This window comes from Channa argus, chromosome 23 (genome assembly GCF_033026475.1).
Source record: "Channa argus isolate prfri chromosome 23, Channa argus male v1.0, whole genome shotgun sequence".
Taxonomy (NCBI): Eukaryota; Metazoa; Chordata; class Actinopteri; order Anabantiformes; family Channidae; genus Channa; species Channa argus.
The window spans coordinates 2,700,174-2,715,005 of record NC_090219.1 but is presented as its reverse complement, the minus strand read 5'-3'; the positions used below and the strand labels follow the sequence as shown (position 1 = coordinate 2,715,005).

The following is a 14,832-nucleotide window of genomic DNA, read 5'->3' as shown; positions in this document are numbered from 1 at the left end:
CATGCATTTTTAGTACGTGTGACTTCTTCAAAACTGAAAAATTATAATGGATTTTTTTTTTTTTGCCCTGACCCATTCATGTTTGTAATTTGAATCGCAATTCAAGTTAGTTCCCACTAATTGGTAATAGTTTCAAACTCATGAGCCTTAGAATTTCATGTAGGTCTACCTCCACAGCTGCAAAGCTGCTCTATTTCCTGATAAATACCCTAATGTAATAATTTAAGTAAATTTCTTTCTGCCCATGACTACTGAGCAAGCAATCCGCCCATCCATAATTCCACTCTCCCCTTTACCCCCTATTTCTTCTCTCTTTTGGTTTTGCTAGTATCTCGCTCCTGGATGGCTGGGGGTATGGCTTTAGCTTTTGAAGTTCCTTTTTATGACTGCAATGATGCATCCTTACAGTGGCATGTATTGAAGCTGTGCATGCAATCTCTCATCTTCAGCTGTCTGCTTTACTGTCCTTGACTCTTATTCACTGTACTGTACTTTGTCAAAAGAGGGAATACATAGTGAAACCTTCCTCTGCTGGTTCACATGGCTGAATCAGCAATTCTCTCTTTCCCTTTCTTTCACTCTCATTGAATCACATATCAGTGTGTGTAGTGCTGTCACATGTTGCAGTGTTGAATGCTAAATGCAGGGAGTTGATGTCTGAGATTTTATAATGCTGTGAACTTGTAGGAGATGTTATCTAAGGAGGGAACATTTTGTTCATTATGTCAAACCTTCATCGGACAGATCGGTCGTTTGACTTTGTGAAGTTGCATTCTTTGATTGTGCATTGAATCACTGTTTTTATCAACAGTGTTCTTCATTATATTTTAATGAGAAACTTTGACAGGTCTGTTTATCCTAGACGACTCAGTCGGAGACTGTAGAGTTAGTATTTCAGTATCTGTTGTATTCTCAGTGTTGTGTTTGAATTCATTTCAAAAGTGTGGGACACTCCATACTCACTACCCATGTCACAACAATCACAAGAATACTAGACTTTTCTCTCATGTCCATGTTTTACAAAAGCCTATAAAATCAACAATAGCCAAAGCCAAAGTACAAGATGTAGCAACTTATAATGATTCCCTCTCACTTTCTCTTCAGGACCACTCAGCCAGATCAAATCCAGCCTGCTGGGCTCTACTTCTGACTCAAACCTCAACAAGTACAGCACCATCAACAAGATTCCCCTCATCACGCTCAACTTTTCTGAGGCCAACAATGACAAAAAATGTCCGTCACCTCCATCATCTGAGAAAACCATCATCGCCCCAAAAGTCAAAGACCGCACACACAATGTCACAGACAAGGTCACACAGGTAAAATGTTAACCAGCAGGAATGTATAAAGCAGTCCTCCTCACACAAATCTGTTTAAAGTTTTAGATCCTTAAAAAAAAAGATACTTTTAAAACATGTGGATGTTTAATTGTAAAGTTCATCATATTTATATATTTGATCACACAAAGCACCTTCACAGGTTTGTGTTTCTGGTTTTGTTAGGACTATCACTGACATATAGCATTTCCTAGCCCCTTACCTTAACCTTTAACATTGACATTTAAAGGCTTAACTATTACCACCCCTAAAACAAACCCAGTTCTAACCTTAACACTAAAACCAAATCTTAGCCCACAAAAAGGCCTTCAATCTTGTTCGAACTGGCAAAATGTCCTCATTTCATTAAAAGGTCCTAACGCAATTCAATTTTATTTATATAGCCATAATTCACAACACTCAAGGCATTTTACATAAGAAAGTCAAGACTATATAGATATATAGAGGAAACCCAACAAATCCCACTTGAGCAAGCCCTAGACAACAGTGGAGAAAAAAAAATCCCATTAACAGAAGAAAGGTCCAGGAGAATCAGGCACAGGGTGGGTGGCCATCTGCCTTGACTGGTTAGGGCAAGTGGAAAGTGAAGAGAGAAATGAAAATAGAAACTACAAGCGACAACAAAACATTGGGCAGGTTGGTATGACCAGTAACTGCACACTGGAAATACAATGAAGCTTGACCATTAAGGGCTTTGTATATAAGGAGGAGGGTTTTAATTTTTATTCTAGATTTTATAGGAAGCCAATGGAAAGAAGCTAATAAAGGAAAGATATTATCCTATTGTTAATTCCAATCAGTACTCTTGCTGCAGCTTTTAAACTCGGTTCGTTTTCTCCCAAAGTAGATAAGAAATAAAATGACACACTCTCCCCTGTACTCTCTGAACCTTGAGATGATTAATTTAAACTCAAGTGCTCTGATACGTAAAATACTAGATGTGTCTATCACTTACAGCAGATAATCAGGGATACTCTTACCACTGCTAGACAGCATACAGAGCTCAGGTCAGATTTCTAGAATTGTAAACAGGGTTAGAGGTCCTTCTAACGTTTATTAGCAGGACTAAGATACAGCATGTGGTAGACTATAAATTATTGTGTTTCTAGGGGTGGGGTCTTAGCTGCCCTAACCCACTGATTAGGTGTCAGTTTTATATTTTATCCATTAATATTGCAATGGCTAGAGGACACAAAACTTGACCTGTGTTTGCACTCAAAAGCAACTTCAGCTGACGGCTTTAGACTGGAGCCAGAGGCAGGGACAGAGCAGATGACAGTGCATTGCCCTGACCTCTCCATCAAGTATTAGAGTCAAAGTTATTAAGCGGTAGAGAGGTCATGAACATGTGGCTAAAAACCATTCGTGTGGGACATAGGGTGACATAAGGTGTTGTGTGTGTACACATAATCGGATCTGTTGAATATTAGATCACAGCGACACTGGTCCTAATTATCAACAAAACGCAACGTAACACCAGGTTTGATAATAGGTCCCCCTCAGTGCTACTCTGCTTAGCTGTTACTGATATGTGTATCTTCACCTCGAGCCAAGGACTGAATTTATGGCATTTAATATACTTTGTATACTGTGTTTTGCGTACAGTTTGCTGTAAAACATTCAAATTATCATAACAAATGGAAAAATAAGATTTAGTGTATCCCCATTTCCCACAGTTTAGGTCTGTAAACAATTCTTAAGATCTTTGACAGTGAGGAGCATAAAGCAACAACAGATGAGATGTCTTGAAATCAGACTGACTTCACACAAGCTCTCCTGGATTGTCTCACAGCCACCATGGGCAGATGGAAGGTTCGCCCAAGAAACTGGTCAAGTAGGAAGACTGGCAGCTGACATGCTGTTTCTTACATTTTAAATGTCTCAGTGAATGCAGCTTGCACAAGTGAGGCTCAGATTCCCAGTATTTTCCCGAAATGTCTCAAATTAAACTTCTCTGGGTCTTTTAGAGCAAAATGTGCCATTAAACCAGTGTTATATGCAACATTTTTAATCACGGAAGCCACGGGATTAACCACAGAAACACAAAGCAATACTCTAGTCTTATAAATAATAACCCAGCTTTCATGATCCAGTCTGAAAAGAACAAGAGGAGGGCAAATAGCTATTGTCTGTCTGTTGTCTGAAGTTTTCCCAAGCACAGAACGACTCTTGCATTATGCCCAAAGACAAAGTTCAGTTGCACACAGCTACAGTACGTAGGATATATATATATATATATATTTTTTTTTAGGGACAGTCTGGCTGCAAACCATTAATCCACAATTGTCATTCTGCCAACTGACTGACTCCTTGCAGGCTTCCCAGCAGGCTGAGGGGTGCTGTATGCATGGACGCTGTTGTATTGCAGAGTTACTATCTTGTTTGTATCATCTGTATCGATTAATAGAGGTTTTTTTTTTTTAACAAAGGATTTGTAATTTGTAAAAAAAATGTACATGCTGTTTTGTGAAACAGCTTAGATTTTACTTAGTTACTTAGTTAGTTACAAATCAATTACAGGTTGACTTGTGACTGTAATGAAACAAGGTTTTAAAGCACTTTAATGAAATGCCAGTTAAATGAATAATAGAAATCATTTCCTTTGTCCTCTGGTTGATGAGTATGATCAATTTCAAAGGTTATCCCATATTAGGAGGTAAAAGTGTTTGACCCTCTCTATAACACAGAGGGTAGGAGTTTCTAATAACCAATTCAATCAGCCTTTGTCTTCTGTCCCTTAGTCCTGTTCTCTTAATCTCAGGGGTTATGAAGGTGACCAGGACAGGGATGAGGGAACATGCAATACGTGATGGAATGAAATAGTGTATTCCGTTCTGTTTGATTCCCATGCTCAGTGATGCACGGGTATTGTTTCTTTGCCCTTGCATCTCACTGTAAGGGCACAGCATGTTTTTACCAGTCTCTGTCTTAACGTTCCTTCTTACATGTATCCTCAGCTTGCACCTATATTTATCTCTAAGTCATGGTAGAATAGGCTAGTTAGGTAAACTACATATGCTAACTGCAATAACAGAGATTTCACATGAAAATTGAAGTCACGATTTTATACAGTGTTATTTTTTAATCTGAAACAGTTTTGTATGTATTTTAAAGCTAAGTTATGTCGTCTCACAAGAGATTATTTTAGTATATTTTAGAAGTATAAAATGAATCAATAGCAGGACAGGAATTGCTTCACTAATCCATGCGAAGAGAGGCATAGCATTAGTCCCTCCTTCCTTGGGCTTATTTAAAAGACTTATTTGACATACTGGCGGTGTTCTAAGTGGGCCAAAACACAGTCATTTTATTCTGGCGTACTGGCACTTCTCACAGGAGGCCAGTGTTGTGCTGAATTTGGCCTGCCTGCTGGCATTCACCACACAGCTGTACACAGTTAAAGCAAAAACCCACTAGGCAATGATCTATTTTCAGACATAAAGCTAGTAGTAAAATGTGGCTTTAAATGGGCATTTGTGCTGACAGAAGGTGATGATATAAAGCCAAGCAAACCACTAACTCTGGCAGTCCCCGTTGCTTTAAAAATTAATGTGATTGATTGACCAACACTGTTTTTTGTTTTCTCCTTCTGAAGGCAGTAGGGTAAATGTGCTAGTGTACAGTGGAATTATGGGTGAAAATCCACTGTGTTCACCTGGTGCAAATACAAAATAATGCTACAAGACAACCACACACATTTACACTCACGTTTACTCTTTGTTAAGTGTCATTTTGTGTGCCTACTATTAATCACTTAATGACATTGAATGTTCAGTGTTTTACTAGAATGTACTTTGCTTGAAATTTTAGTCTGGTACTTGCACCTCAACAATTTACTGAATATTTAAGCTAGGCTAAAGTTAAATTATACACATACACACATCGGAGAATGAGCTATTCGGTATTGCACTGAGAGACAGATTATTAAAATGATCAGGATGGATGCAGCACAAGGGGAGATTTTACGACTTCCAGTGCCACCTGCAAAAGAAACTCACATTCCCAAAATGTACCTTGATCTTAACTGTCTTGTAAATGCCATATATTTCATACCCTCTCTCTTCCAGAGCCACAGAACACATTAAAACTCTTGAACAGTACTTTCATGATTTTAAACTAATATTCATAGACAAAATCAGTAAATCAGTGCCCCTTTAAAGCAATATACTTGGCAACACAAGAATTTGTGGCAAGTATATTTATATCACTCTGGTCAAATGTATAAATGTTTTTGGTTAACACCAGCACTAACGCCAGCCTTCCTCTTCAGGTTCTTTCTCTGGGTGCAGATGTGCTACCTGAGTACAAGCTCCAGACACCACGGATGGACAAGTGGACCATCCTTCACTACAGCCCCTTCAAGGCAGTGTGGGACTGGTTGATCCTGTTGCTGGTCATCTACACAGCCATTTTCACTCCCTACTCTGCTGCTTTCCTCCTCAATGACATTGAGGAGCAGAGAAGGCGGGAGTGCGGTTACTCTTGCTCACCAATAAACGTAGTGGATTTGATAGTGGATATCATGTTCATTGTGGACATCCTAATTAACTTCAGGACCACTTACGTCAACATCAATGAGGAAGTGGTCAGCCACCCAGCCAAGATTGCCATCCACTACTTTAAAGGCTGGTTCCTCATAGACATGGTGGCCGCTATCCCATTTGACCTGCTCATCTTTGGCTCAGGATCAGATGAGGTGAGGGGGGGGGATCAGGTACTTAGTTTGTCAGTTGATATCATTACAGCCAGAATTGGGATAAATAAACAATAATTCATGGGTTGATTGTTATAATCTCACTCTAAAAAGTGATCATGCTATCCATTAGTTTTTTTTTTTTCTGTTTTGAAGAAGCTGTTTTGGAGACTGGAATAAACAGAAAGAATAAATGAATGCACGAACATACAGCCAGACACAGGCTTTGGCAAGTTAATAAAGTGAACTAAAACAATGATAACAATGAAAACAAATTTGCTCATATTACCATATAATTGTGACCTGATGATGTCTCCGTTTTAAGGTGACAAATGTAACATAACAACGAAGACACTGAATCTGAAAACTAAACATTTTGTGACTTTAAGACAATCCTGTAAATCAAAAATCTGAGATTTGAGGGAAAAATCTTACATGATTGTTAAAAATACAGAGTTTGATTTCTTTTTCGTGTGTTTATCATAGTGTGTCAGATCATCTAACCAAATCTAACAAAACAAAGGTAACATGAACAAACATGAGAATTATAATTATTGATTTCTGATTCACAGGTGATGTAATACAACCTATGCCTGTGGCAAAAAAGCATTCACCTCCTAACTTACAGCACTCCATCCAAAATGTGTAGCGCTGTTTCTAAGGCTCTTGGACTCCACAGTGGGTGACACTATTTACAAATGAATAACAATAGTGAACTTTTCTAAAAGTGACCAACCATTCCAAACTAGCTCAAGAAACCTCATTCAGAAAGCCACAAAAGATCTGAGGAACACCTAATAATGTGCAGTCTGTCAATAAATGTCAATTTTCATGACTCAAGTTTTGGAGTAGAAATTACATTATAAAAGAAAATACTATTCTGACTGTGACGGGCCACTATGGTGCAGGAAGGTAGAGCGGATGTCCACCAATCCTGCAGTTGTAGGTTTGATCCCTGGCTCCTCCGGTCACCTGTTGAAGTGTCCTTTAGCAAGACACTGAACCCCAACTTAGACTCCTGGTGAGTGTGGGCCAGCTGCCTAGCAGCCCCTCCATTGGGGTGTGAGTGTGTGTGTCTGTATGATTGTGATTGTGAGTGCAAATGGGTAAATAAGAAGCGGTGTAAAGCACTTTGAGTGCCAATAGGTAGAAAAGCGCTATATAAGTGCAGACCATTTGGTGAGGGCAAAACAACTGCTAACTCAGAAGAACATTAAGACTTGTGTGAATTCTGCCACAATACACCTAAATGATCCTTAAACCTTTTATGATAATCTTCTATGGACTGAGTCATAGGTAAACTGTTTGGAAGACAGAGGTCCTATTACATCTGGTTTCATTCACAAACAGAATTCCACAAAAGAACACCATGCCTATGGTAAAGCATGGTAATGATAGTGTGACTGTGGGGATGCTTTCTGTAAATCAATTATGTTAATTCTGCTCTCTACAAGAGAATCCTGAAGAACATCATAAGCTCATTCTGTAATTTGAAGCACAGCTACAAATGGGTAATGCAGCAAGAAAGTGATCCCAGGCATAAAAGTAAAGCAACCTCAGGATGACTGTTAGGTGAAAATCCGGACCTGACGGCGAGGCCCTAGTGTCAGTCTGTTAGTTTGTTGAGTCATTATTTACGATTAGGTGTATTCCTGTGAGGGGGTCCATAGCTAGAGGCTGGCATTGAGTGGCAAGTGAGGAAAAAAGAGCAGACAGCAAAGCGACAGCACAGCTCTACGTAATGTCCTCATCATACAGCTAAAAGACTGGTGCAGTGACAGAATGTGTGTCCTTGTTAATAGCTTGTGTCCACAACACACATAGTCGGGATGCGTTAAATGACAAAAGATTGTATTTTTAGGTCCTCTGATCACCAAGAAAAACTGAAAATAGCACACGTAAGTAAAATTTTAGCTCTCAACTTTAAAGAGTGTTATTTAAGCTCATTATGCAGAGAGACTATTTTTAGACTTAATCTCGTGCACCTTTGTTGCCTGGAAACCATCTCTGACAATATGGGTTTTTTTTTGTTTGTTTGTTTGTTTGTTTACAGATTTCATTAGGTCAAAACCTCTCTTGACAGATTATTTGATATTCACTGTATACTGATTTTCACAGTGTAGGATTTTAGTTGTGCAAGTCGGCCAATACAAAGAAATAGTGTGGTGCTTTATTTGCCTATTAGAGCCATTTGAGCTCATTTATCATCTTCATATCAATGTCCTGTTGTTATAAGTTGACATTATTTACAGTAGCTGGCATTATATGTAGCTCTAAGGCAGAAGGCAGATATTGATTTCATTTGATTCGGGAGAGGCTAGAGTAGATTTATGCTTATAAAGAAGTGCCAAAAACAACTAGAATGTGTTACAACATGATTTTATTTTTAATGTAGTTTTTGTTGATGATGATGTTGTTTTAGCTTTAATCTCTTCTGAGAGAATTAAGTACTTAAAAAGTTGAATCTATGAATGATATTATCAAACGGTACAAACAGCACAAATGGATCAACATGCATATATTGTTTTACATATATTTTATAGAATGTTTTTATTTTTCTCATCTTTTTATGCAGATGAAGCCACATTCAACTCGTTGTTTTTGTCAGACTAAAACAGAAATGCACAATTCTGTTATGCTGCAAACCTGCAACAACAGCTGTGCTAAACGAAGAAGAAAGAGGAGGCTGTTTTCTTGTAGCACGTAGCCTCCTCAGTTTCACTTCTACCCTGCTGACATTGTGCACACAGTCAGAATAGACAAAATGATTTTGCATCGCTCAAACAATAATGTAGTTGTGCACAGAATATTTGTTCTCTTTTCAGACAAAAAGAAGAAGCCAAATATTGTTGACTTGTTCTGATTACAGTTCAGCTTCGGTGTAAACAGAAAATGTGTCAAGGTGAACTTTTGGAGTTAATGGGCATTAATGGCTAGGAATACAGTCAATGCTGCAGTTACAGCTTGGTTCTGCTGCATCTTTTATTATTACTGTTATTATGAGCTGGCTGTGACTCAGGAGGTAGAGTGGTCATCCCAGACTACAGAATCACAAGTTCGGTGTTTTGATCCCCACACCTCTGATTCATAATTCGAAGTGTCCTTTGGCAGGACAATGAACAACATATTTCTCATGGTGAGTCAGGTTTAATACTAGTACAGAGTTTCCATTAGGTAAAGAAAATCAACTTCCAATTCACATTCACTGTCACTAACTTTGGCAAATATTATGGAATTATGCTCTAATGTTTTTACACACCTTCCCTTTGAGTTTCTACATTGTAGATTAATACTGACACAATAAAAGTGTGAAGTAACATATATAGGGTAAATGTCTGTAGTAGGCATGTTTACATCAAATATATTTCATATTTTAGATTCCATTGCTTGAATTGATGAATGTTTTGCTCATTATTAACAAGCTTTTTCAGATAGTAACTACGTCTTGGTTTTGTTTACCAGGAATGTGTTGTCAAAATGAAGTGGAACTTCTTGCCACCTCAATGCATTTGGGCCCAGCAAACAGCCCTATTCAACTACTGTAATAATCCAGATTATTACAGTACAGGCAAAGATGTACAACCAAGTAAAGTAACACAACAGTCTACTATAACTATAATGTACAGTCAGATCAGACATTTCTAGCGCTTTTCAACAGGATTGCTACCAATTTTGCAGTCACGCATCAACCTGATCTGGTTTGCATTGCAGCTACACTCCACCTTTGGCAATGCACACTCACAATATTGACTAGATAAATTAGAAATCATCTGATTTTCTATTTGATTCATTCACTGTTGGCTCATTTGTCATGGAAAGAGCTGATAGCTGATAGAAGTGAATAAAAGCAGTGATTTAAGGATGAGATTAGAATGACAAAGGCTTTTTACTGGACCCATCAGAAACTGCTATAGCACTTTTCTTCGTTATGACTAAGATGCAAATAGATACGATGCAAACAAATACGATGCAAAACAGATCACCTGCTCCCTTTCAGTCACATTTACACTCACCTGTATATAAATAAACAAGCAAGTATGGAAGTGTGGAGGCAAGATTAAAACAGGGGTCTATGTTAAAGATTTCCCCAAGGAAATTAGGATCATTTTAAGGCATAATAAGAAGTGGTTGTACCTATTAGCGTTCTTCAAGTCTCACATACTGTGTTTACAGATTGCACAATGCTAATAGATCGAGACTGGTGTCATGGCTGTGTGGTGCCCCCTCTCCCAGATCCCTCCAGTAATCAGCGTGTTAATTAAGTCTGTCAAGGAAATGGAGCTGAGAGGAATAAAGTGGTGTGAATGAAAGAAAACAGAAGGCACTGTGTGTACATTGTAATATATGAAAACAACTCTGTTTGTGTCTGATGTGTGGGTGTGTGTGCATATGCATTCTGAGCCGTTGCGTAGATGCTGGGTTTCTTCCCACTGACTGGCTTCATGACTTGGACAAAGGTTCCAAGCTGCTGATATTTATATTAGAGCTAATTTTACCATCATCAAAAGTGTTCCACCATCAGCCAATAAATGAATCATTAACTCTCCTTCTCTTCTCATATATCTGTGTGCCTCCTGACTTTTATGATTTGCTGTTTACACAGACAGGAGTGTTCCAAGCCTGCGGATCGGCTACATATGTTATGTGAAGCCTTTATTCATTTAGTTTTACTTTTGAATGGCAAGGATGACTGGGAATCAGTCTACACAATGATGTCACCTTAACCCACAATCATGCTGTGAAACAATTTCTTTTCACAGTTTCAGGCATTTTTACTACTACAAAGTTTAGTTGTTTCCTTGTCACGTTACACATGCCTCCATTACCTCAGGTCCACCTCAACCATTTACAAGATTTAAATGCTGCTTACGCACTGATGCACCAATAGTAATTATCTATTGTAAATAGATAATAAAGTAGATAATAATAGATAATAATAAAGTACCTAATGTGAATAGATAATAAAGCTGATGACAAGATTGCTGTGCTCTGCCACGTTTTGCACAGTACTTTGAATGTTGGTCATTATTAAATTACAAACAGAATGCAATGATTTGAAAATCCCATCAACCCATATTTTATTCACAATAGAACATAAACAACATGTCAGATGTTATGTTCTATTGTGAATAAAATATGGGTTAATGGGATTTGCAAATCATTGCATTCTGTTTTTATTTACATTTTACACATTGTCCGGACTTTTTGTTGAATTGGGGTGTACTTAAAAAAATGTCTTTTAAATTACATTTTGTAACCTTATTCAGCTCCTTGGGGGGTCAGATTGTTAATTTCATTCTTTTATTGCTAATTATTCAAATTGATCTTTACTGAGAGGTCAAAAGGTCAAAAATGAACAAAACTAACAAGCCCCGAATAAAGAACTTAGCCGTCGTCCACCAACCCCGCAGTTGTTGGTTCGATTACTTGGCTCCTCCGGTCACATGTTGAATTGTCCTCGAGCAAGACACTGAAACCCAACTTAGTTGCTCCCGGTGAGCGTTGGTCAGCTGCATAGCATCTCTCCCTTGAGGTGTGAGTCTATGTGTGTTTGTGATTATGAGTGCGAATGGGTAAATAAGAAGCAGTGTAAAAGTTCTTTGAGTGTCAATAGGTAGAAAAGCGCTGTATACCATTTCCTAACTATACAAAAGAGAGATTTTTAATTTAAAACTTAAAGAAAATAAACACTTCAAGAAGCTGATTTACATTAGAGCTGTAGACCATTTTCCATATAGGTTCCTTATAGTCCAGATGGACTGTGATAGATTTTAGGTCGTAGAGCCCAAGCCCATAGAGCCTGAACACTCAAACTTCAACCTGTGGGGAAATGTAAACCACTCTTTTTAGTGCCATTATACTAAACTATACTAAATACTATTCAATTTACTATTATACTAAACTACTCTGTTTGTCTTTCTTCCTAGACCACCACTCTGATTGGTCTTCTAAAGACGGCTCGTCTCTTACGACTGGTACGAGTCGCCCGTAAGCTAGACCGGTATTCGGAATATGGTGCTGCTGTGCTCATGCTGCTTATGTGCACCTTCGCCCTCATCGCACATTGGCTGGCCTGCATCTGGTACGCCATTGGCAATGTGGAGAAGCCTTACCTAGAGCACAAGATCGGCTGGTTGGACAATCTTGGAGTGTCAATAGGTGATCGTCCTTTTGTTTTTTGTTTTATTTTCAACGCTTCATTTAAGTAAAAGTTACAGTATGATAAAAAAAAAAAAAAAATCAGACACAATTTTCTGTAATTGTTGTATTCATTGTAGGAAAAAAGTACAACTACAGCGACCCCAACTCAGGCCCCTCCATCAAAGATAAGTATGTCACAGCGCTGTACTTCACCTTCAGCAGTCTGACCAGTGTGGGCTTTGGGAATGTCTCCCCTAACACCAACTCTGAGAAGATCTTTTCCATCTGCGTCATGCTCATTGGATGTGAGTGACAACTGAGTCACAGTACATACTGTACAGACGGTATTTTAATCCTGTTATTACTGAAATCCTGTTTACCCAGAGAAGCAGCAACACACATGGAATTCCATGTAGCTATAGTTAATCTAGAACTACAATCTTTAAAAAAAACATTCATATAAAATTTTTAAATGAAATTTGTAGGTTAAAAATGGAAAAAAGAAACATTCACATCTTTAAAATAAAAGTGCTGTTACTGCATACTAATACAACAAAATTGTAACTGAATGCATGTATAGTGCATTAAAGCTTTTACATAGCATCGGGTTACATTAAACAGAAGTGGTAGCTACAGTTTATGAGCAACCTTAGCCATCATGGCTCAACTGTATGGCTTCTCTCCCAGCTCTAATGTATGCCAGCATCTTCGGGAACGTGTCTGCCATCATCCAGAGGTTGTATTCAGGTACAGCCAGGTATCACCTTCAGATGCTACGGGTCAAAGAATTCATTCGCTTCCACCAGATCCCAAACCCTCTGAGGCAGAGGCTAGAGGAGTACTTCCAACATGCATGGACATACACCAACGGCATCGACATGAATATGGTATGACAGGAGTGTATGTTTGATCTGTGTTTTTTTTTTACTTATTTGTTTTTTAAGGTTCGTTTATTTGAGAAGCTTGTGTTTATTTTTTTTCTTAATAGTAACAAAATTATATGTTTAACTTTGTTGTGGTTTTCTGCTGGTGGTGCTAGATTGTTTGTGTGAAATTGATGTGTATAATGCAACTTGGGCTGTCCCCGAAAAATACCACATCAGCGTGAGGCAGTTGTGTTGTACCATTGGCATAGTATAATGTTTTCATGACAATTATACTTTGCAGTGTTCAGTCATAGCCACAAGTTAAGTTAAGTGGAAGCCAGAGTTGCTGATGCACACAGCAGCTCTGGCTTTTCTCATCATTATACTGTTCATGGTACTTATATAAGTTTGTCTTTTCCATGTCTGCCTCATATCAAATGGAATGACCCCACCACTCTGGTAAGCGCAGGAGGTACATGTGTTAACCCATCTAATGTTGATATGTTCCTCAGTAGTAGAGCTTAATCAACACTGTCTGATTTTAGTGGAATGTTCTGTTGTTAGTTTTTAGCATTAACGTAGACAAGACAAAACATCATGTTAAGGTTTTAATGTGCAGTAGTTTTTTTACTGTCCCACACATGCATGCTATTAAAGGACGTGTTCCCTTATTCTCTGTACATGAACACATAATTGTACTGTAAACAGTTGCCGTGATATCATATCATGGGTGGCTTTACAGTATTTACATGTGCATGCTATTTAATGGAAAAGACACTTTATCACTGAATGTTTTCTGGAGGCCACATTAGTCTAATAGTAAGTGGACTTCTATGTGGCCTGCCTTGAGGTCCCTTTTGCATGAAATCAGTGTATTCAAACACAACCCCATGATATTTATCTGGTACCAGAGACAGAGTGAATCACACTTTATGAGAGTGGGCACAGCCTTGCAGGATATCACCAAGCTTCCCTCCCGCTGTGGGAGGCTTGGCTGCACGCTCTGCGGCGGCACCTGCGCTTGCCAAATGTTGTTCAGTCTTTCCTTTCTAAATCTACTGATCAGATTTTGTTCTGAGCAAAGGAAAAAAGTCTGTCAGAGCCAGAAAACCAGTTCAGGCTACATTTCTTTTCGCTGTGCTTGTGTCATTAGCACATTGTATTTCGTGTGTAAATGACAAAAAGATAAGAAATGTGTTTTGTTGTTTCAGCTTTCCCTTTATGTGTCCTTGACGCTCTGTTCCTTGCTCTCCAGTGTCTCTTATGGTGTCATAGTTATAAAGAAAATGTGTGTCCTTTACAGTAAGTCCAGGGATCATAAGTTGTTTTGTCAGTGGTCACTGTACCTTTGTCCTAAATAGTATAGTAAGCATTCACAAAAAGATTTTTTTTAAAAAGGATTTTAAACAATATTTTTAACAATCTCCTAGGTTAACTCGGTTGGGTAGGAATGCATGTTCACAGTTGGGTCAAATTGTAATTACATTTATTTGCAATTTCATATAAGAATGTCTGAGGGATTTGTTTAGACTGACATCCTTTGAGATGTGATTGATTATTATTTTCACTGGGTATTGCTTATACTACTTGTGATAGTGTGTAAATGTACACAATTATCGCAAACAAAGAGAACATAACAAATATTGAAAACAGGTTTTGAGTTTGTGCTATCATTTATCTGCAGATTGTCAGTCCCTAAATGTGCTGTCCTGTCTCTCATCTAAAGCTGCTGAAAGGCTCAGTCAAACAGCAAATTGGAGCTACAGTGCATCCAGAAAGTATTTATGGTACTTTT

The 14,832-nt window shown here is 38.3% G+C and overlaps 1 protein-coding gene across 4 annotated transcripts in view; it reads left to right on the top strand.

Moving 5' to 3' along the window:
• kcnh7 (potassium channel, voltage gated eag related subfamily H, member 7) overlaps positions 1–14,832 on the top strand; it is a 67,876-nt gene that overhangs the window by 36,872 nt on the left and 16,172 nt on the right. For 2 of the 4 annotated variants that reach the window (XM_067493285.1, XM_067493286.1), the window contains exons 6-11: positions 329–352; positions 1,105–1,319; positions 5,608–6,033; positions 11,958–12,189; positions 12,309–12,476; positions 12,859–13,058. In XM_067493285.1, the coding sequence (XP_067349386.1) occupies positions 329–352; positions 1,105–1,319; positions 5,608–6,033; positions 11,958–12,189; positions 12,309–12,476; positions 12,859–13,058 (1,265 nt within the window). The remainder of the gene's footprint in view (positions 1–328; positions 353–1,104; positions 1,320–5,607; positions 6,034–11,957; positions 12,190–12,308; positions 12,477–12,858; positions 13,059–14,832) is intronic. The other 2 variants (XM_067493289.1, XM_067493288.1) reach the window with 1 other exon arrangement.